The following is a 21916-nucleotide window of genomic DNA, read 5'->3' on the forward strand; positions in this document are numbered from 1 at the left end:
CACCTAAATATATTTTGGTCCTCAAAAGCAATAGCCCAATTACCTAGCCCAATTACCGTTCGTGTAGTGATTAGACACCCACTCTCATCCACAAAGTCTCGGGTTTTCTTACTTCTGGATATTGACTATTATAGTCAATACAAAGATATTGATATATTGATACAATGTGATAAGCACGATAAATGCCGAATTCAAACCTTACAAAAACGAGTCAGAAGCCCACTTAAACGACTGACCTATGGCCCAACGAAGCTATTGACGTAAAGCCCATTTCACTACTTAAACTCAAATTTAAGAATCCTGGATAAATGCCAGAAAAGCTGACCTTTAAAGGTCTTAATATGGCCCTTAAAGCCCACGATGTCTTTGTCTTAATGTCTCTATGACATGTAACGATCTGATGACAGACAATAATAATGAATTTTACTATGAAATTTTCTTTTTTATTATTTGTAGTTCTGCATTTTTCTTGTAAGAGATAGTAGGGTAATTGCCAACATAGTTGAGAACTTGAGATATCCTTAAATTGTAGGATGCAACTTTCTTTCTTTTTTTGTGGTTTTTAGTGAAGTGGTATGTCAAGTAATTCATATGTATTTTTATGTTCAAGTTGTTTGTGCAATTGTTCATCAAATTCAATTTATAATTTGTTCAAATAAAAAGTAAAATAAGAATAAACTTCAAACAAACATTAATTTAACAAATACTAATGTTTAGCGTTAGACATTCTAAAATATTTAACATATAAATAAAAATAAACAATTTTTTTTTTGTTGAAACAAAAACAAACAATCTGAATTATTTAAAAACATCTACTCCATAAAATAAAACAGGTTGAAGAGTGCTTACTGGGACAAACACAGAGATAAATCCAGTCGTTCGTCCCAGATCAGCACTAATACCAACCATAAGATCTTTTTTATCATCTATTATGTTCACCCACTCATTAAATCCTGGCCATTCGTTTTGTTCTTTCTAGCATCTTCACCGTTTGACTTATCACCTACCCAAAGAAAAAAATCTGTTCACCCGCTCAATGAAACAATCTGTTCTGTCTTCCTTTTCCAACTTTCTCAATTGATTTTCCTTAGCACGACTATCTCTCTCCCAATAATCCCAACGGTCGTCTGGTTTTCTACTAATTCATTAAGAGTGGTTGCATTTGAATTATCTGCTTCAATAGAAGGTTTTCTAATTTTCTGACTTTAAGATGATCAGGGTCATGATTTCAACTCTCTGTGTTTTTTAGGGTTCTGATTCGACTAACAATCTCTCTCTTTATGCTCCTGATTTCAGGGTACATTTGTGTTGAGTTTTATTTGGTCTTTAAATCGATTTAGGGTTATGATTCAAGTAACAATCTCTTTCTCCATGCTTTTGATTTTAAAGTACAATTGAATCAAGGTGACGAAAGGTATTATAGGTTGATGTTTAATCAAAATCAATTTTAGATTTGCTTCCATTTTCTGAATTTTGGATTGAGATCAAGGTGTGAATCAAGTATTGATGTTTCAATCGATTTAGAGTTCTGATTCAACTAACAATCTCACTCTCCATGCTTTTGATTTCCAATGGAGTTAGGTCTCACCCATTGTTTTAGCCGATCCTAGATTTTGGAGCATTAAGTTTTGTACGACTACTATTCTTTTATGTTCGAATTTGGGTCGCAATAGATTACTGGATATAGATAGATTTTAGGTGGTAGTTAAGTATCATACATACTCCATGAACAGTGCGCCTAACCATGGAAAGTTTTTGTTGAGACGGTGGAGGTCTTCAATTTCATGGTCTCAATTGGTAGCGGGAAGTTCTTGCCATTTTTATGTATGTAGTGGTACCATTTCTTTTGTTATCATATACCCAATTTCCCTGGAATTCCCAACCATAACACCTATTTCAGAAAACAAATATAAAAGATTGAAACTTTACTAGATAAGTTGACAATAGTTTCTCTTTCTTTCTCTCATTACTTGTATCTGGTATTCTAGAACTTCAATGACAGCTTTATAGCTCTTTTAAGTATGCCATGTCTTCTTGTGTGGGAGTTTTTTTTTTGATGAACTAGAATAACATTAAAATCAAAACCAAATCGTCCATACAAAGATCAACTTAAAACAGAAATAAAAGGGAGGATTACATTCCAAAATTTTTTTCTGGCCATTGTTTCTTCCCCATTTAGCTAGAGCATCAGCTTTGGTATTGCATTCCCTGGGAGTGTGAGAGAAAACTATGTCTATGAACTGATCCTTGAGTGCTAGAGTTTGTTCTATGACTTTTTTGGACTGCCAGTGTAAACCATCGCTAATGCCATTTATGTACTGAACTAGATTGAGATTGTCGCTTTCTATTTGCACATATTAGATACGCAAATCAATGGCCCATAAGATGTTATTGTGTATCGCCAGACTTTCACATTCTTCTGCATTTTGACCCTGAACTGAGTTTGTGCAGGAGTTGGATTCAACTCTTTTAGGAACATGAGAATCCAAGTTCTTAGCAGTGAGTAACTACTAACATCTTGGATACATTTTCCTAATACTGTTTCTACATTGTGCTTAGTGAAATTATTTCTATCTTTAAATGTAAAAGAGGATGCATTAGCTAAAGTGATTACTGATTAGGATGAATTTGATACTTAAAGCTCCGTCTAGTTTTTCAGATTTATATAAACCATGTAAGTTTGCCATTCTGACTTCTATAATTGTCATAATTACCGCTTAGTAGAGATATCATAACAAAACTTCTGACCGATTGACACCGTTATATGTCAATACAATTGCCTTCAACATTATATCAGTTTGACGAAAAACCTGTTACAACAATTGTTTTTTCTATTACAACGGCGATAGCTTAAACTCCTAAAGAATCCTAAGCCATAATTTATACAAATAAAAGGATATATTAAGGGTCACAACCCGACTAAGATCCACCCGACCCATTGGATCCAGCCGACCCAGTCACACTGACCCGTCGACCCGACAGCAAACCCTAAAGAAGCACTTGGCCAGATCGGTCCCATGGATAAGCTAGGATTATGATTTTATGTGATCTTATGTATCTTGTAGTTATAGTTTTCATTTATATCTAGAACTCCAGTGTAGCCTATAAATACCCATTGATTATAATGTATAATACACAAGAAAGAGTTTAACTCTAAACATTCTCTCTCCCTCTCACTTGTCACCTCTCTCATCTCTCTCTCGGCTTCTCTCTCATTCTATTCATAGAGGTTAACACCTCTTCACAGGATAACATGAAAAACAAAACTTACAACAAAAAGAGAACAAAATAAAATAAAAACTTTATTAATGAAAAGAAGCCACACAGAGTAAGCCTATTCTGATGCCACAAAAAAATAAAATAAAAACTTTATTAATGAAAAGAAGCCACACAGAGTAAGCCTATTCTGATGCCACAAACGTACCAATAAGTTTTGGCTTTGAGTACAATAAGTTGAGGTGTCGTGTCTGATCTAATGGTTTCTTGAAGTGTTTGGCGTCCCGCCACTATTGGAGAGCCCATGTCCAAATTCCCATTTATGTCGTAACGTGCTAATGTACACATTCGGGTTTCATATATATATCATAACCGTCCAAGAAACATGAAATATACTAAATGACTCGAAATTTGGGGACGACTACGGGCCAAATGGTGATGTGGCAGGTCAAGCCATGGGGAGAGAGAATTGACCTGATCAGTTAGGGCCAGCCACATCACCGTTCGACCTGACCAACCCCAAATTCGTAGTCCAAATGGTGGTCAAGTCATGCGGAGAGAGAAAAATCGGCAGACCAATTAGGGTCTGCCACATCACTGTTTGACCTGTGATCAGCCTCAAATTCAAAATCCAAATGGCAATGTGGCGGGTCAAGCCATGGGGAGAGAAAGTGATGGAGACCATCAAGATGGGCCTCACGACCGAACTAGTTAGAGGACCTCATGGGCGAGCCCATTAGGGTTAGAGTTTAGGAATTTCCATGTTTTAGTATTTCCTACTAAGTCTAGGTTTAAAAGTTTCTATGTTTGAGTATCTTTGATATTTAGGAATTTTAATTTGAGTCTATCTAGAAGTTTCTAAGTTCCTATAAAAGGAAGTCAGGTCTGTCCTTGTCATTCAGACCAGAGAATATTATCAACCAAGTTTATTATTAATCAAGTTTTTTGTTTATCGTTATTTTATCAGTTTTATTTCGTTAGTTTAGTTTATTAACAATGGTGGATTCCATCACTTTTACGCTTCCGCAACAATCTACATCAGCTGGTATTCAGAGCTTTAAGGATCTGGGAACAGATAATTTTTTAAATACTTCTCATCTTGAATGTTGGAATAATCTTCCGCGTTTAGGTTGGGATCCTTTTAGAGATGCACAACAACTCTATGTTGATCGAAAAGATCAAAACAAAATTAATGTCGATTCCAAAATTCCTATGTTTGATTATCAATATCATATAGATTTTTGGATTCAACAGATGGAGGATTGGTTTCTAAACCAAGAAGTCCATGACGAAGATAAGGTTTTTGTCATCGAACAACACTTGTCTAAAAGAGTCTATGAAAAGTTCAATGCAATGCAATGGAGACTCATTAATCAAGGGAAAAAATTCGTCGACGATTGGACTACATTGAAAAACATCTTTAGGTATGTTTTCTTCCTTTAGATGAATATTTTTCATATGTGGAGACAAAGATTGAATCCAGTAGACAGTTCTCGAATGTTATTTCGGTCACCGTGTTCGATGGTATTGAAGAAGAAGTTCTTGACAAAAAGAATAAAATTTTCTCAGTGACGGAGGAAAAAGAAGAACAAAGTGAATTATCCTTTTTTAGCTTGGAAATGTCAGTTCATTCTAGTTTAGATTTGATTAAGCCATATTCGAGTTTGGTTTATAAGCAACACGAAGATGAACGTGGGAAGATCGTTCAAGTGAAGAAATTCAAGGTTGATTTTTCCATAAAGTATTATGTGGTGTTTGTGGTCTTCTTCATCAAATTAAAAGATGACGGGAGATGTTGCAATTTGTTGGAAGTTTCTTTCATAAATTCATTTTTGCAAGATTCTTTGCCCTATGAGATTGAAGCTAGTGATTTCTTCCAAGTGGGTGTCCTTCAACCCCAATGCACCGTTCGCTCGAAGTGGAAATTAAGGATTGCATTGTTGAGTCTCACTTGAGGGCAAGTTCGTTCTCGGTCGGGGAGTATGATAGAGACCATCAAGATGGGCCTCACGACCGAACTAGTTAGAGGACCTCATGGGCGAGCCCATTAGGTTTAGAGTTTAGGAATTTCCATGTTTTAGTATTTCCTACTAAGTCTAGGTTTAGAAGTTTCTATGTTTGAGTATCTTTGATATTTAGGAATCCTAATTTGAGTCTATCTAGAAGTTTCTAAGTTCCTATAAAAGGAAGTCAGGTCTGTCCTTGTCATTCAGACCAGAGAATATTATCAACCAAGTTTATTATTAATCAAGTTTATTGTTTATCGTTATTTTATCAGTTTTATTTCGTTAGTTTAGTTTATTAACAATGGTGGATTCCATTACTTTTACGCTTCCGCAACAATCTACATCAGAAAGAAATGACGTGACAAATTCTGACCGGCCACATTACCATTCCAGAACCGAGACACCCCGTACACTTCCTGGTGTACTTCCTCTAAAAGGACGAGGGATCTTTTAGTCTTTTTACAGTGTTTTCAGACAGAAAAAAGACTAATTTATCTTTTGTCTTGTTAACGACCTCTGCAATGAGTTATAGCAAGAAGTACAGGGAAGTCCCCCAATCAATTTTTGCTACGTAATCGGTCCCAAATTTAGGGAGATACTCAAAATGATGTATATATGGGTGAGAATAACAATACTAATTCATGGTATACTTGAATATATCATCGTTTGTAGGACCCCAAAAACCCCCTAGGAGAAGAACAATTAAAACATCTCTCTTCTCTCTCTATAGATCCTCTTATCTCTTGGGGATGAGGTGAATCAAAAATCACAATGATACATGGATGATAATTCTTATTTCTCTCCTCTGAAAACTTCATGAGAGTTACATACCTTTGAATGCAAAGTGCCTCATGAAGGGAAAGAAATTGGACTAGACACGGACACAAAGATCCTGAAGATCAAGAATAAAAAATCCTAAAGGTCGACAAGAAGATCCTATAACAGAGTTATAGCAAGAAGTACAGGGAAGTCCCCCAATCAATTTTTGCTACCTAATCGGTGCCAAATTTAGGGAGATACTCAAAATGATGTATATATGGGTGAGAAGAACAATACTTCATGGTATACTTGAATATATCACGTTTGTAGGACCCAAAAAACCCCTAGGAGAAGAACAATTAAAACATGAGGGATTGGGTCATTGGTCCAAAAAGGGGGCCAAAATGAAAATCCCACCCAAAGTTGCCTAAAAATGTAAAGGAGGTCCAATGTGTCAGTTTGGGGGGTCAAAATTACGTAAAGGGCCCTTAGAAAATAAAGTATTTACCGTTCATGCCATCGAAAATTACAAAATTGCCATCGAAAATTCTCGGGAAACGATTTTTTTTCTGAAAAATAATCTGACAACCCGTCCATCAGAATGTGTACTGTTCAGAAAATTACGGAACAGCCACCGAAAAATTCCCGGGAAACGCAATTTTTTTTGGTAAATTATTTTATTTACTGGAAATTTTTTTCTGTACTAGACATTTTTGCTGGGCGGGAATTTGAAATTTCGTAAAAAATTTTGAAAATTTGGGCGGGAATTTGAAATTTCGTTTGAAAATTTCAAAACTTCGAAAAAAAAAATTTGTGACCGGGAAATTATTTTATTTACTGGAAATTTTTTTCTGTACTAGACACTTTTGCTGGGCGGGAATTTAAAATTTTCAAAAAAAATTTCAAAATTTGCCCGGGAATTTAAAATTTTCAAAAAAATTTGAAATTTTGGCCGGGAATTTGAAATTTCGTTTGAAAATTTCGAAAATTTTCGATTTCGAAAATTTTAAAATTTCGAAAAAAAGATTTCGTTTGAAAATTTCAAAAAAATTTGAAAATTGGAATTTTTTGTTTACAGGAAATTATTTTATTTACCGAGAAGAGATGGTTTGCTGGGCGGGAATTTGAAATTTCGTTTGAAAATTTCAAAATTTTTTGAAACTTTGAATTTTTCGTGTACTGGTAAATTATTTTATTTACCAGACATTTTTTTTTCAGGAAAACGTCAGCATGTCCCGTCCAAGGGCAAGAGGGGAATAAAAAAAAAAACTGACATTTGGACCTGCAACTAATTTTTGGGCAAGAGTGGATTTTTTTTGGGTTTACCCCCCAGATTTTGAACTGTTGACTCAAAAATCCTTAAAACATCTCTTTCTCTCTTCTCTCTCTCTCTCTATAGATCCTCTTATCTCTTGGGGATGAGGTGAATCAAAAACTTTGGATTTCATATTGTATTTTGGCCTTTCACTCAAGATATACCTGGATAACTAACCATTTCTCTCTCCCTCTCTACCATCCTTTGTTTCCTTTATTATAATATGAACAACTCTCTAGCTATCAATATCTCTCATCACATGACTTCCCCCTCTCTCTCTCTATAAATCTCTTTCCTCTCATGCACTTTAGCATTTGTTTATTACTTTCCATTTTTTCTTCTTAGTCTATATACAATTTTGTCCAAGATTGTGGGAGAGAAATTATAGAAAGAAAAAAAAAAATGTCTCATGAACACAACCATGACCATTTCCCTTGTTTGAGTTGCAACCCTCACAGCTACATTAGAATGGTATATTATTCTCTATTCTAATCGGAAATGTCGTTACGCCCAAAAGGCGGAGAAGTTGGTCCAAAATCTAAGGTGGAAGGACATATTTGACGAAACCCGGCCGTCCACTTCAGATATATTCCCATACTTTCTGGGCATATATTTTTATCACTCTTCATTTCTAATATCAACTTATATTTCGTTAAAATTGTTTGGATTACATGTTAAGATTTTTTATTGCATGGGATATAAACATAAATTTATGAACAGGTTCAACATATGATTGAGAGGTGTTTGCTTCTTCATATGAGTAGAGACCATTGTGTTGAAGCACTTTCAAAGCATGCTAATATCCAACCTCTTGTCACTCTAACAGGTTCTCTCTCTCTCTCTCTCTCTGACTCTCTCATATATATATATATATATATTATACTTTTTATAGTGATAATTAACAAAGTGAGATAATATTTCTTGGCTGCAGTTTGGAGAGAGCTGCACAAAGAGAACAGAGATTTCTTTCAATCATATTCTCATGCCACTTCTCCAACAACACCCTTAGGTACTTAGTCCCATGGCCTGAGTTATATCTATTATTATTAGTTTATGACTGTGGAAAGAAGGAATTGATGACTGTGGAAAGAAAGGAATGGAAGAGTATTCCAAAAAAAAATTGAAAACAATATCAAATGGATTATGGTTAATATCAAATGGCTAGTTAATCCATGAGGATCTCTCGCATGGGTATTACGTGGATTTTCGTTCTTTGATCTTTTAGTTAGATATATTCTATACATAACAATATTGGTTGATGTAAGAGCATTTGTGCTCCGTCGTTAGAGCCTTTGCACCGTTGGTTAATAAAAAAGGTGATGATAATTTTTTGAGTTAGGGGTATGAACTATCGATCTACTCTGAATAAATGTTGAAGTTTATTCAGATCCAACAGTATTACTATTTCTAAAACGTCTTTTTATTTTTCTTGAGAACATTAATAAACAAATAATATTCAATAATAATATTAATAATAATAACTAATTAAACAAAATAAAATTATAATGAATAATAAACTACATCTAAAAGTTGTCAACAACCCTTGGTTGGAGTGGTAAGAGGTATAATCTTCCACCTCAGAGGTCAAGGGTTCGAGACACGCTGAACAATTCCAAAAAAAAAAACTACATCTAAAAGTATACAAAACTACATTAATGCAAATAAAAATAAATATATGAAATAACTTTTTTTAAAAGTACAAGTTAAAAATACAATAAAAATGATAAAAGTACATATATCGAATAGATATTATGAATAAAAATGACAACTAATGTCACTAATGGTAATGACATTTAGTCTCCGGTTTGTTTACGAAGGTGAACAAGAGTTGAGAGTAGGTAAATACCCCTAACTCTCAAAAAAATGTTAATCTTAATACAAAGACATCAGTTGGGACCTCACATTGCCTCTTTTACAAAATATCCCAATTTTTTGTGGATTAGATTTTTCTGGGACACATCATTTTCGTCCACATAACACAACCCTAGCAGTAGCGTGGGGTGGAAGGTATGAGTCGTAAACTCCACTAGGCGCCCACCACAAATAGGGCCCCTTTTAACGGAAATTCAAATTGGTACTATTGAATTTGAGGTCTCGAACTAATTTTACTCATCTAAATGCTTAGTACTATTACTTATCATCGGGTTTCCTCTCATCGAGCGTAAGTTTAAAAATAAGAAGTTCGAAGATACGACTCCTAGACCCTAGTAAATGGGATATTGATTTTCGGGTTTCTCTCTGATCTTACTATTTAATATTAGTTCAACTCAAATAGACTTCGATCAGAAGTTTGTCCTTGATGCTCTCATATAAATGGGGTACTGTGTTTGAAGTTTGGCACCAAACCCCTAATTCCCAACGATACCATCCAACCCTAATATATACTTTATTGTTTTGGAATTTTTATCCATCCATATGTAATATGCTGATATACATATAACTAAACTTTTGTGTGGGTTGCAGGTAATAGACATGTTCAAAGGGTTTCAAGATTTAAAAGGAGTAGGAAATCACACAGAAAATGATTCCAAGAACATGCATCAAACTACTCATGGGCATACACATAATATATATATATATATATATAACCATATATTTTGCACTTGTGGTTTAAAAGTTCAGGAGTTGATTATGCTACTGTTTTGTTTTTTTTTGTTGAAAGTTGATTATGCTACTTTTTTTTTTGTTAGATGTATATATATTACTAAACTACAATAAGAGTCGCATTACAATACATATTAAGAAGAAAATACGGAATACAGTCCCACCTTTTAGATCTTTCCTTTCTACGCGCCCATTTCGCTAGTTTGTCCGCTTGAGTATTCTTCTCTCGTTTGATGTAACTGAATTTAACCTGTTGCATCTCCTGCTTTACGTGCCTGATCTGCCGAATGTGCACTAGCGATTGCCATTGAACCTGATGCTTTGGGTTGTTCAAATGTTTGATCAGATTTATATTGTCGCTTTCAATGATGACCTGCATATAATTGTTTTCTTTTGTCCAAATGATACTGTTGAGGATAGCTAAAGCCTTTCCTTCCTCACTGTTCCCTGCTCTTTCAATTTTTACACTCGCAGAGATAAACTTTGACCAATAATCATGGACAATGAGATTAGTTCCTATAATTTGTGCCACATTAACAAAGGATGCATCCACATTAATTTTCACAAAAGGATGGGTAGGAGGTTGCCATTTGGTCTTAGTAACGTTATCATGCTTTAATTTATCTGTACTAATTTTAGGAAATGTTTTGATCAGTTCTATGATTGTATCCACATTATATAAAGATTGTTGAAAGTAGTTGATTATGCTACTTAGACACCATAAAGATTAAAGAAATAACATGAGCTTCTTTTTTTTCTACTTTTCTATTCTTACATAGTGATTTTGAGTTATTCAAATTGATGACGATGGTATTTGTTATTTATTTTAGGATTATTTCCCAAATAGCTCCCAACTTTATGACCGTATTGGTCGGCCGGAGACCTTTGTCGGTGAAGAAGATGAAGTGGCAGAGAGTGACGATGAGTTAGATGAGAGAGAAGTGATGACTACTTAACGGTGTTACAACGAAATCTAAAAAAAGGGACCATCTGGATATTTTTGATAAAGTTGGGGACTAGGCAGGAAACCGGTTATAAAGTGGGGGGCTATTTTGGAAAATAACCCTTTATTTTAGGCTAGCGCTTTGGGGAAAGCTAAATTGTTTCCGGGGTGTGAAGACTTGGTTAAAAATTGGTCAAATTTATTTGACAATTTTATTTAGGGGGAAAGCAAAATAGCTTCTTCTCCCCCCTGTCTCTCTCTCCACCTCATCGTCTTCTCCGTCGAAGGTCGCCGGCCGGAAAATTTTCCGGCCGGCGACCTTCAAACATATATTTTTTTTATCTCTCCCTCTAAAAAAAATATTTAAAAAAAAAAAAAAAAATCTCTCCTCTCTCTCTAGATCTAGTTCACCAGATCTAGGTCTGTTCGCAGACCTCATGAAGGTCTGCGAACAGGCCATTAAAGGTCTGTTCGCAGGCCAGATCTGGTTCACCAGATCTAGAGAGAGAGGAGAGAGATTTTTTTTAAAAATTTTTTTTTTTTTTTTTTTTTTACGTTGAAGGTCGCCGGCCGGAAAAATTTTTCGGCCGGCGAACGTGTCGGAGAAGACAGATAGAGAGGTGAGGTGGAGAGAGAGTGAGGTGAGGTGGAGTGTTTTTTTTATTTCTCCTTAAAATTTATTTCCCCGGAAAATTTCTAAAATTTTACATATTCCCTTTAAAATTTCACACCCCGGAAACTATTTAGCTTTCCCCAAAGCGCTGGCCTTATTTTATTGTGGTAAATTCACCACGACTAAACTTCAAACATATTACTTTTCTGCAAATTTAAAATATGAAAATTGAAAGAAAAATGGAACGCGGCCAGATTGATCCTCATATCAAATTTGAATACTAGGGACTAATAAAATTAAAGATATCGTCTCTGTAATTAAACGAAAACAATTAAATCTACTACCTTGCGGTACGTAATTTCTTAAAAGGTGATGAGACTAAGAACTGTCTGGTGGTTTATAAGCCACACAAAGAAAGTTACTTGACTACTGATAGGCCTAAAAATAGGTCTATTCCCGCAAGTATACGGGGTCAAGTTATAGTATTGAAAATAAGATCGAGTATCGTCCCAAGGACAAGCTATTTTATCTAAATCTCGAATTAAAACCCCCTTTCATTAATTTTGATTTGTTTTTAAGAAACTATTTTAAAAAAGAAAGCAATACTAATAGACTAATAAGAATTAAATCAAGATGAGAAGAAGAATCTAGGGTTTTCGATTTCACCACATAGATGGACTACTTAAAACATGCATTAATTAACAAATCTCTTTTCTCATGTATAACTCAAAATCTAACATAATAAACTATTTAGATTTCGGAATATATTCTTTAATAACACAATTCAAAATCAAGAATGTATGATTGACTACCATATAAAACTAATTTCCTACACTATCATTCAAGATCTAAAAGGCATATCTCATCTAATAAATCAATAAAAGCATGAAATATCTAATTATAATACATGAATGATAATAAGGTTATAGAATCAACATGAAATGACAATCAATAGGCATTGAAGCTCAAAATAAGGATTCATTGATTTATAACATATCTCAAAATAAGCCCAAATATGGGTTTCCTCTACACCCTAGATACAAAATTTAGCTACTCATGGAATCTAAAATAATATTCATTGAATTCATAAAATAAATGGAATTACAAAAGATTAATGGAAAGAAATCACCAAGAATGTTCACAATCCATACTCCCATGTATCTCCATTTTGATGTCCAATTTAAGCTCCAAGTATCTCAAGAATATTGCTCAAAACTCCAAATAATAGCTTATTAGAAGATAAAAGAGGAGAAATTTAGAAGAGAGATAGAAGAAGAGATTTTAGAGAAGAAGGTATGAAGAAATAAGAAGGTTAGAAGAAGAAATTAGAAGGAGAAAGAAATTAGAAAGAAAATGTAGAGAAAAGATGAAGGTGGTAGAGAAAGTAGAAGAAAAGAATGGTGGCTAGGGTTTTTAGTTGAGAAGAGGTAGAGAGAAAAGGAGGCTAAGAGAGGATAAGAAGTGGCTTAGAAATTAGGTAAGGAAGCCTTTTGAGAGGGTTGTTGAAGTCTAGTTGAAGAAGGAGGAGAAAAAGATATTATATAGGTTTAGGGTTTTTGGTTGGGTTAAATAGGTAAAAACTGAAAAAGAGAGGGTCACTTTTGGAATTATAGGGGTTAAGTTGTGCAAAACCCTAAAATGGATCAAGTGACCCGGCGGCTAGGGTTTGTTTGCTGAAATCCGGATGCTAAGGTGTTTCTCGGGTAATGACATTAGGTGCGGCATCAAGCAGGGAGCGTCGGATGAAGGAACACGCGGAATCTTGACGGTTGGATGCTAGACACGTGCTCGGGCTTACCTTAATAAACCGCTTCGGGTGACACGGGAATTGTATAAAAACACGGGACACACCTCAGCCGTTAGATCTTCATAACGCGGAAGCAAGCGGTCACGATTAAAACGTGGGAAGGGGCTACGGATTCTAAGTTGCGACGCGCTACACCGAATCAGACCTATAGCGTCCGTTTCGCTGCTTGGCGGAAACACGGGAATCGCGTATACCAGCCTCCGCTCGTCGACACGTGTCTGATGGTGTACCGCGCGCCAAATGTGTGCCCGCTATTGTCCCGCAAGTCAACCCTCTTTGACAAAACTTTGACCTTGATTTATTCCTTCGTCCGGACTCCGATTTGACTTCCGTTTTCTCCTACGGACTCGTCTCGACCTCTACTTTTCAACCATGCACTGACCTTGACCAAATTTCCAGAATATCCTTGACTCCAAATGACCAAAATACCCATTATGCATCTTTTTCTCATTTTTAACCGTTTTTCACACCTAACTCTGCAAAAGACACCTAATCAAGAAAACCAACCATTTTATTATAATAAAGACTCGAAACCGACTAACTTGGCTAAATTAAACGACTCAGATGGGGCATTTTCATGACCCATCAACTACCTAGACCAGGAGCGGAGCTATAGGTGGGCTAGGCTGGGCTGCAGCCCGGGTCTTCCCACCTGTAACTTCTACCTTCTGTTGCCTTTTTTACGATGTTGTCCGAGTCTTACCACCTGACTTATACTATGCGTTGAGCTTTTCAATTAGAGACTTCAGAAGCCCAGCTGGGAAGGCAAGAGGTTTACACCCATGAGGTTGTGTGTTCGAGTCCCCTTTCTAGCAATATCTTTTTTTTAAAACTTGTTTGTATATTAACATCTACAACTATTAACATCAACAACTATAACATAAATAAAGTTCTTCACTATTTTAAAGTTTAATTCTTGTGTATATTTCTCCTCTATTTTAAACTAGTTCCCTTACTAGCAATAAAGTTCTTCACTATTTTAAACTAGTTCATATATTAACATCCACAAAGATTCCTATTAGTATTAAACCCAGTAATGTCTATTTTGTGTAAAAGATAGATATGGATGGATCCAATGATACAATGATGTAGTTTAGTTAAAATACTAAATTTTTCCAAATATAAATGTGAACTAGCACTATAATAGGGGATGTATAAAAATTGAAAATTTTCGTGAACCCTTAATATAAGTTCAGCCCGCCAATACTCACATTCCTGGCTCCGCCTCTGACCTAGACTGGTAGATTTCTTACATCAAACATTTGAATAAAATATCACGACAAAACTAACCTTCGTCTTTCAAAAAAAGATGCCTCATTGTTGCTAAAAGCGTCTATTTTCGACGTGAGAACCCCGCAGTTAAATTTTGGCTATAATGTAGCGCCTGCAGAACTTCTCTTCATGAAATGATCAAAAATTCTGGGTTGGGCGGGTATGGACTTCACGGGTGTCTGTGGCCCATATCAAATTTGGATAAACAGTTTCAGTTGAGGGCCTGTTGGCTGTGGCGTGTACCGAATTCCGACAAACAGCGAGTTGAGGGTTGTTGGCTATAGTCCGATCCCTACTGCCAATACACCCCATTTATCTTACCAAGGAACTTGCCATGCCGAGTGTCAGAAGCACCCAATTTTTATTAAAGGCACCCTTTTCATACTTTTTTTCTTGTAATTGTCAGCATACTTTTAAGGGGTATGACGTCGTGTCTCAAACCCATGACCACAAGGGTGAAAACTCCTTCATACTCTATTACCAAAATTTACCTTGAACGGAGGGTGGTTAACACATATAAGAGGCGCCTTCAATACTTCTCACTTGCCAGAGGGTGAGGGAGTTCAATGAGCACCTCCATTATAGCTATGGACACCTTTGAGCTTCTTTAACAAGCTCATGTGGGCGTTGCAAGTGAGCAGAGTGTGCATGTACAAGTTTCCAGAGAACAAAAACCATTATTGACATGATGCAGGGAAATTTTCGAAAAATAACTTGAGAATCTTAGATATGTAATAATCTAGTTATTTTAGTAATTTCGTATTTTTATTAGAGAATTAATATTTTTAGCAGTTTTATAATTTTAGGATTCTAGTATTTTGTTTTTAGAAGTTGTTTTTTAATTTAATTAGGGTTAGGGAACCCTAATGCTAAAGGGGGTCTAAAAATTGTTTAAGGCATTCAAGTTTATCAATAAAGTTCATCTTTTAGTATTAAATCTTCTTAGTTTCGGTTCTATAGTCTTTAGACGAAGATCTAATTTGTTTTCGGAGTTTTCCGCTACGTCAGTTGGCATCAAGAGCGAGGTTTTTTCTCGCTTAATGGCAGAAGGCAAGGCTAGAAACACAACCTTCGACGGTGATCAGAGCATCAAGGTTGCATGGTTAACATTAGACAGAATACAACATCAATTAGACCAACTCGTGGAGAGGCTTAACACCTATGTGAATGTCAATGCAAACCTTAGGCAATCAACCATTAACAAGGAACGTGTTAAGGGATTCACCCTCAACCAAGTTGTTAATGGATACGGTAACAGGGAACGTGTTGATGGGTTTGCCCAGAACCAACCTGTTAATAAATACAAAGAAAATACAAATAGTCTTACAACAAATTCTGAAGTAATATCTGATTCTGATATGTCTTTTGTTGTGGATGAATTTAGGGATACTAATTTAGACACAGAAATACATGTGGATTGTGCTATGAAGCAAGTTGATGAAGAAATAAAAACTGACATTATTGAGATCAAGGAAGAGTCTAATATCATCAGCTCTCAAGATGAGGAGTTTGTTATTTCAGAAGAAGTTGATAATAAGTTATTTTGAAGGAAGATACGAAACTTAGTGAGTCAGTTATCGGACCGATGAATTTTCCTTCATATGCAGATCATTTTCTAGTATTATGTGAATCTAAAATAGTTTCTAATGGATTGGTTAATAGTTTTATTGGACAGTCTTCACATAAGCTTGTGGTTCTCAATCACTTTATTCATGATCATCACATATATATTTTTGGGGTGAAGTAGAAGATTCAACTAAATCACAAGTAACTTGATTATATGATAACTCAATCTTCGTTCAAATCTGAATATTTGGTTATTCCTATACATAACTCGCGGAAAAGTTGCATTAAGGGAGTACAAATCACCATGACAGCTAAATCGATTAGTAAACTCGAGACGAGTTTCTTTGAAGTTGAGGAGACTGATGAAGGGAAATTTTCGGAAAATGACTTGAGAATCTTTTATATCTAGTTATTTTAGTAATTTCGTATTTTTATTAGTAGAGAATTGATATTTTTAGCAGTTTTATAATTTTAGAATTTTAGTATTTTGTTTTTAGAAGTTGTTTTTTTTTAATTTGATTAAGTTTAGGAAACCGGTCTCAATGATATTTTTGATTAAGTTGTTTTTTTTAATTTGATTAAGTCTAGTAATTGTTTAAAGCATTCAAGTTTATCAATAAAGTTCAGTCTTTTAGTATTAAATCTTCTTAGTTTCGATTCTATAGTCTTTAGACGAAGATCTAAAGCTTTTCAGAGATTTCCGCTGCGTCATGACGGGCCTTGATAACAGGATGTGGGTTGGACCTGAAAGCATTGCTTACTGAGGGATCATCGACACTCAACCACTCGTCTCTGAAACAGACATTCGACCGACAAACTCCTTCATAATAGTGGGAGTTTGTGGGTCTCTCAAGTGAAAACTGGATTATATGGATAGACATATAGTCATAGTTGTTGGTACAACTCTCAGAATGGTAGATAAACTAGGCATAGAATTAAAGCAATGGCTTTAGACAATAAATGATTGATAAAGAATGACCTACCAATCAACCCTTTAAAAGTAATTGACAAACTCAGCCTTTTAACTAATAAGAATATGATGTAGATCCGAGGAAAATAATGCAGTTAGTAAAATTCCATATGTGAATAATCTATGTCGTTAAATAATAATCGTAAAAGATTTATTGTTTATACTTTGTTTTACTTGTACTTTTGAACAAACATAAGGAGTAACTAATTAATTAAGAACTATATAATTTATTTGTGACATCAGGAGGTCCAAAGTTTATTAGGTACATCTAATAATAATGTTATATATTCAGTAGATTTCTCCTACTAGTCTTTTTTTTTTGTTGAAAGTGTTGGGAAAAACGGGCACTTAGGCGCAGCGGAAACAAGAGTTTTTCCCTTTGTGTTAGTTACGAGGATAATATAGAAGAATATGTGGGAGCAATAAACAAAGAACTGAAAGTAAATAAGACAACGATTTTTAACGTGGGAAACCTCCTCAACGTGAGAAGTAAAAACCACGGGACTCGTAGTCCAACCAAATCAACTATGATAGCAAAGTAGTTACAGACTACGTCCAACCGAGACTCAGACCCTTCCCAAAAGAATCAATCTCAAACACGAAGAAACACGGAGAAACCCTCACAAGAAAGAACAAAACAGCTCAGAAATCTGCAGCCCAAAACGACCCTAAATTCACTAGGATTCCGGCGACCAATCAACGATCCCTCCGTACAAATACTAAATGAATATGTCAAGAACAGTTCTGCCAAATTTCAGCTCAATCGGAGAAGAACTCACCGTCGGATTTTCCGAACAACGAAGACTGCGCGTGCTGAAAAAGTTCTGCCCCGCTCTTCTCGGCAACCTCCTTCTCTCCCTTCTTCTCTTGTGCGTTTCTAATTGTGTTGCCCCCTTTGGTGCTCCTCACACACATCTAAATTAGGTTAAGGTAGTATTTATAGACTCCCCCTTAATCCTAATTCCACCGTCATAAGTAACCGACCCAAAGAAACTCGACTCAGGTCCGGGTTTGGTTTCCTAATCCAAACCCAACTAGGTTTCCCCACTAGGAGGAAAACCCAACAGAAAGGTCTCCTACTAGTCTTGTTCTCACATGCTATAACAAATAGTCCACCAATAATGTGACCAAGAGAGTAGTTGAATATTTATAATTTTGCACTCCTTCTCTTTGATTTTTTCTAATTTATGAATTTATTTTTTGTTGTAATTTGAATATGACTATCAAATCAGATCTAATAATATTTATAAGAAAAACTAAGTGCATCAAAATGGCTTTTTTCAAGTAATATCCGAATAAAAATATCAATAATTGACTATAAGTTTAGTCTTTCTTTTGTTTAAAGATCGACTACGATCTACGTAAGTCGTTACAAGGCATTGATACATCATGGAGATGTGATGAGCACGATAACCGCCTAATTTAAACCATAATGAAAGAGGCTTAAATCCCGACAATATGAAAGAGGCTTAAAGTCCGACAAATTAATTACAATATTTACTTTACATATCGTTTAAATTACATGGGACAATTCTTGATGGCAAATTACTTCTACCGAGTCTCTATGTGTGTTCTTCTTCAAATGGTCCTTATTATTGCAATGATATTTAATTTTTAGTAGTTGTTGTCAGCATCTATTTCGAAAATGGTGTTTCACTATTTACCAAAAACTAATATATACCAAAAGGTGTTAGCATATGTCATTAGTTATTATTTTACTTCTGTATAACTATTTGAGTATATTCAGCAATACACATTTTGAAAAGTAATTACTAGAATAATGGAGTAGTTTTTTCATCTTATATAATAAAGCATATTTTTCCCTCAAAAAAAAAATATAGTACATAATAGAGCATATTTTATTGGGAGATTTTGACATTGACCCCATTCTTATAGCAATATTAGGACTACACGCCCGTTTTCTTAAAACTTTTGATTTACACCCCCACGTGGACGGAAACCGTCAACTCTAAGTTAAGTTTCAAGTTTGTGAAGTGCACATGTGAATAAAGACAAAAATACCCTTATTTGAATTTTAATTTCCAACTCAATATCATCGTCTTCTTTCTTTAGTCATTATTCAGCTTCATTGACCATGAAAACTCCCCCTTAATCGTCCACCACTGCCATCGTCACCATCTTCTCTAGCCAACACAGTCACTGCCGCCATTTTCATCTTCACTTACCACCACAGTGAAGGAGTTCCTTTGTTCCCATAAATGTGGTGATGGGTTATGCTTTTTCCATAACAAATAACAGTTAGAAATGGAATAGGTTCAATGTTGCAAAAATATGTAGAGTTATTCCAGCTAATCGATTAAGTGATTGAAATGGGGATCTTAATTTGCACAACCATGATCAGTGGCTACCTAACAAGTAAAGAATAACTCTCTCTCTCTCTAGAATACTAATCAGTTGGATAAGGGCTTAAGTGGATTCAAAAAGGGAAGATGAGACATATCCAGATGAGTTCTCAACTACTCAAAACCGTATAATCTCTGCAATAACTAAGACAAAGCAATTGGGAGCTTAAAAAGCATCTAAACTTTAATCAAACAATTGTTCATTTTAAACCCCATCACCATGACAGAAGAATCTTTATCTTCATTTCAAATCATAAAATCTAATCAGGAATTTGTTATCAAAGCATCATACCAACATCAATTTGATTACAAAGTTTGGGAATTTCTAGGATCAAATCCACTTTTAGTCGAGCTTCTGATATTTCTTGGGTTAATAAATTAAGGATAATTGTTGCTTCACTAGATAGGGAAAGAGAGGTTTTAAAAAGCACAAATTAATAAACAGGCAAATGTCTAAAAGAAATAGTTGATGGATTTGAGTAATGGGAATCATCAACAAAGAAGACATTATCTTGGTTTGCTTTCCAACAACATAGTAATCTTCATCTCTTTCATGAAGATGAAGGTGGTGGATGTGTTGGTTAGAGAAGATGAAGATGGTGGATGTGTTGATCGGTGAAGGAAAAGTGGCCATGGTCAATGTAGCTCAATAATGGCTAAATAAAGAAGAAGATGGGATTGAGCCAGAAAATTAGAATTTAAGTAAGGGTATTTGTGTCTTTATTCACATGTGCAATTGGCACACTTGAAACTTAACTCGGAGTTAACGGTTTCCGTCTACGTGGGGTGTAGATCAAAAGTTTTAAAAAAACGGGGGTGCAGCCCTAGTATTAATATAAAAATGGGGGGCAGTGTCAAAATTTCCCTATTTTATTATTAGTGGAACATAATTTTTCACCCAAGAAAATACTAGATGGTCATAGTAGTAAAACCAAAAGTATTTTTTTTATGTTGTAAACCAATTCTACATTTGTTGGCAACGTCCCTAACACGATATTAGTTATCATTTTCGAGTAACTTGTTTTAAAGTCGTGAGGTTCAAGACTACCGAAAAATCAAGCTAGCAACGTGAAAAAGTTGACCTACAAAATCTTATAACGTATTATCAACACAGTAGTCTACGTTACATATAATGTAGTATATCTCACAAGCAAAATGTTGTGCTCCATATATGACATTACACAACATGTTCTATTGACGACCTTTAATATTGTGAAACTCCAGAATTCCAAAACGAACAATATCACATTTCAAGTCGCAAGGCTCCAGAATACAAGGAGATACAAAATGCTGTGCTCCTTATAAGACACTGCATAACATATTCTACCGATCCGTTTAAATGTCATTCAATTCTGAAACAGTAAAGCGGAGAGTAGCTAAAAGTCTGAAAGGCTGGTCGAAACAATCGTATGTAATGTTGTATACTTTGTATGCAGGTATATCGTCCTAGTTTAAACAACGATAATTTTCTTCTAAAACTTATTCAGAGATAAACAGACTGGATTTTAGAATATAAAGTCCTTTATGTAAACGTTCGTACTATGTTTTTATATTCCATATGCGAATTGTATTCAAATAATAAAACAAGAAAAAAAAAGGTAGAGAACAGAAAACAGTTTATTTAGAACCGAGTCGAGTGATCTGTTTCCTTAAGACGATAATTCACCATGTTTATTATACCAACAGTTTAGGCGATTTGTCTCCTAGAATACAACGGATTACCTTTTCGGAATGAAGGTACTTGGCTTTGAAAAATCTTTCAAACGTCAGTAAGTGTTGAAGAATTCTTGAATGCTTAAAATTCTCTTAATTCGAAGTCGTTTTAAGATCTGATTTTATGACTAAATATGATGAGAGATGACTGTTAACAATCAATACATTTGGAGGGAACGTCACAATCTTTTGAAGGGAGGAGGTACTGATCCACGAGTTACATCTGGTTCGTTGAATCATAGTTGATTGCAATGGCCTGAATATCATTTAATTACGTCTGTCAGATCCCAACGTTCAGATCTAGATTTATGTTTGTCTGTCGAATTGCCTTTGGTATGAAACAAAAATAGATGCTCCTACGCTCCTAGCAAAGTGCGCTCGCGCTCTAAAGCGTCCTAAACCCCCATGCCACGCGTGTGATTTGCACCACGCAAACACATTGGATCATTGGTGCATTCATACTCTAGACTCTAGTATGAGAGAGCAAGTTATTATAAACTCTTCTTCTTCCTTTCCGATATTGAACTCTCCTTAAATATTTCACATCTTTCTATATTTACACTCAAACTTCGAAAATTAATATCTTATTCATACGAATTCGATTTTGAACTTACCAAAGCTTGAATTTAAATCTTCGACGAGAAGAACGCAACGGTACGTTCTTTGAGTTTCTTTTCGACAAATGAAACCTTGTCAAAAGGCAAAAAAAGAACTCTTGTGAGATTGTCCATTTCCAACCTATAACAATATGAAATGTATGTAAAACTTC

General features: G+C 35.1%; 1 protein-coding gene across 2 annotated transcripts; it reads left to right on the plus strand.

Moving 5' to 3' along the window:
* Positions 1–7540: 7540 nt before the first annotated feature.
* LOC147547652 (uncharacterized) lies at positions 7541–9970 on the plus strand. Of its 2 annotated transcripts, none has more exons than XM_086670851.1 (4): positions 7541–7839; positions 8017–8122; positions 8228–8305; positions 9760–9970. In XM_086670851.1, the coding sequence occupies exons 1-4, from the start codon at positions 7795–7797 to the stop codon at positions 9819–9821; spliced, it is 291 nt and encodes a 96-aa protein (XP_086526977.1). In that variant the 5' UTR covers positions 7541–7794; the 3' UTR covers positions 9822–9970. The 2 variants fall into 2 exon arrangements, with proteins under 2 accessions (XP_086526977.1, XP_086526976.1); XM_086670850.1 differs by having other exon boundaries at positions 7544–7767.
* Positions 9971–21916: the final 11946 nt, after the last annotated feature.

This window comes from Eschscholzia californica, unplaced genomic scaffold (assembly GCF_041429995.1).
Source record: "Eschscholzia californica isolate CP2 unplaced genomic scaffold, dmEscCali1.0.p SCAF_3, whole genome shotgun sequence".
In the NCBI taxonomy this organism is placed as follows: Eukaryota; Viridiplantae; Streptophyta; class Magnoliopsida; order Ranunculales; family Papaveraceae; genus Eschscholzia; species Eschscholzia californica.

Excerpts from the sequence above, each read along its gene's own strand:
- LOC147547652 (XM_086670850.1), top strand. The coding sequence starts at position 7,699 with ATGTCTCATGAACACAACCATGACCATTTCCCTTGTTTGAGTTGCAAC. Across the intron at positions 8,123-8,227 it reads ACCTCTTGTCACTCTAACAG|TTTGGAGAGAGCTGCACAAA; the intron begins GTTCTCTCTCTC and ends TCTTGGCTGCAG. Across the intron at positions 8,306-9,759 it reads TTCTCCAACAACACCCTTAG|GTAATAGACATGTTCAAAGG; the intron begins GTACTTAGTCCC and ends TGTGGGTTGCAG.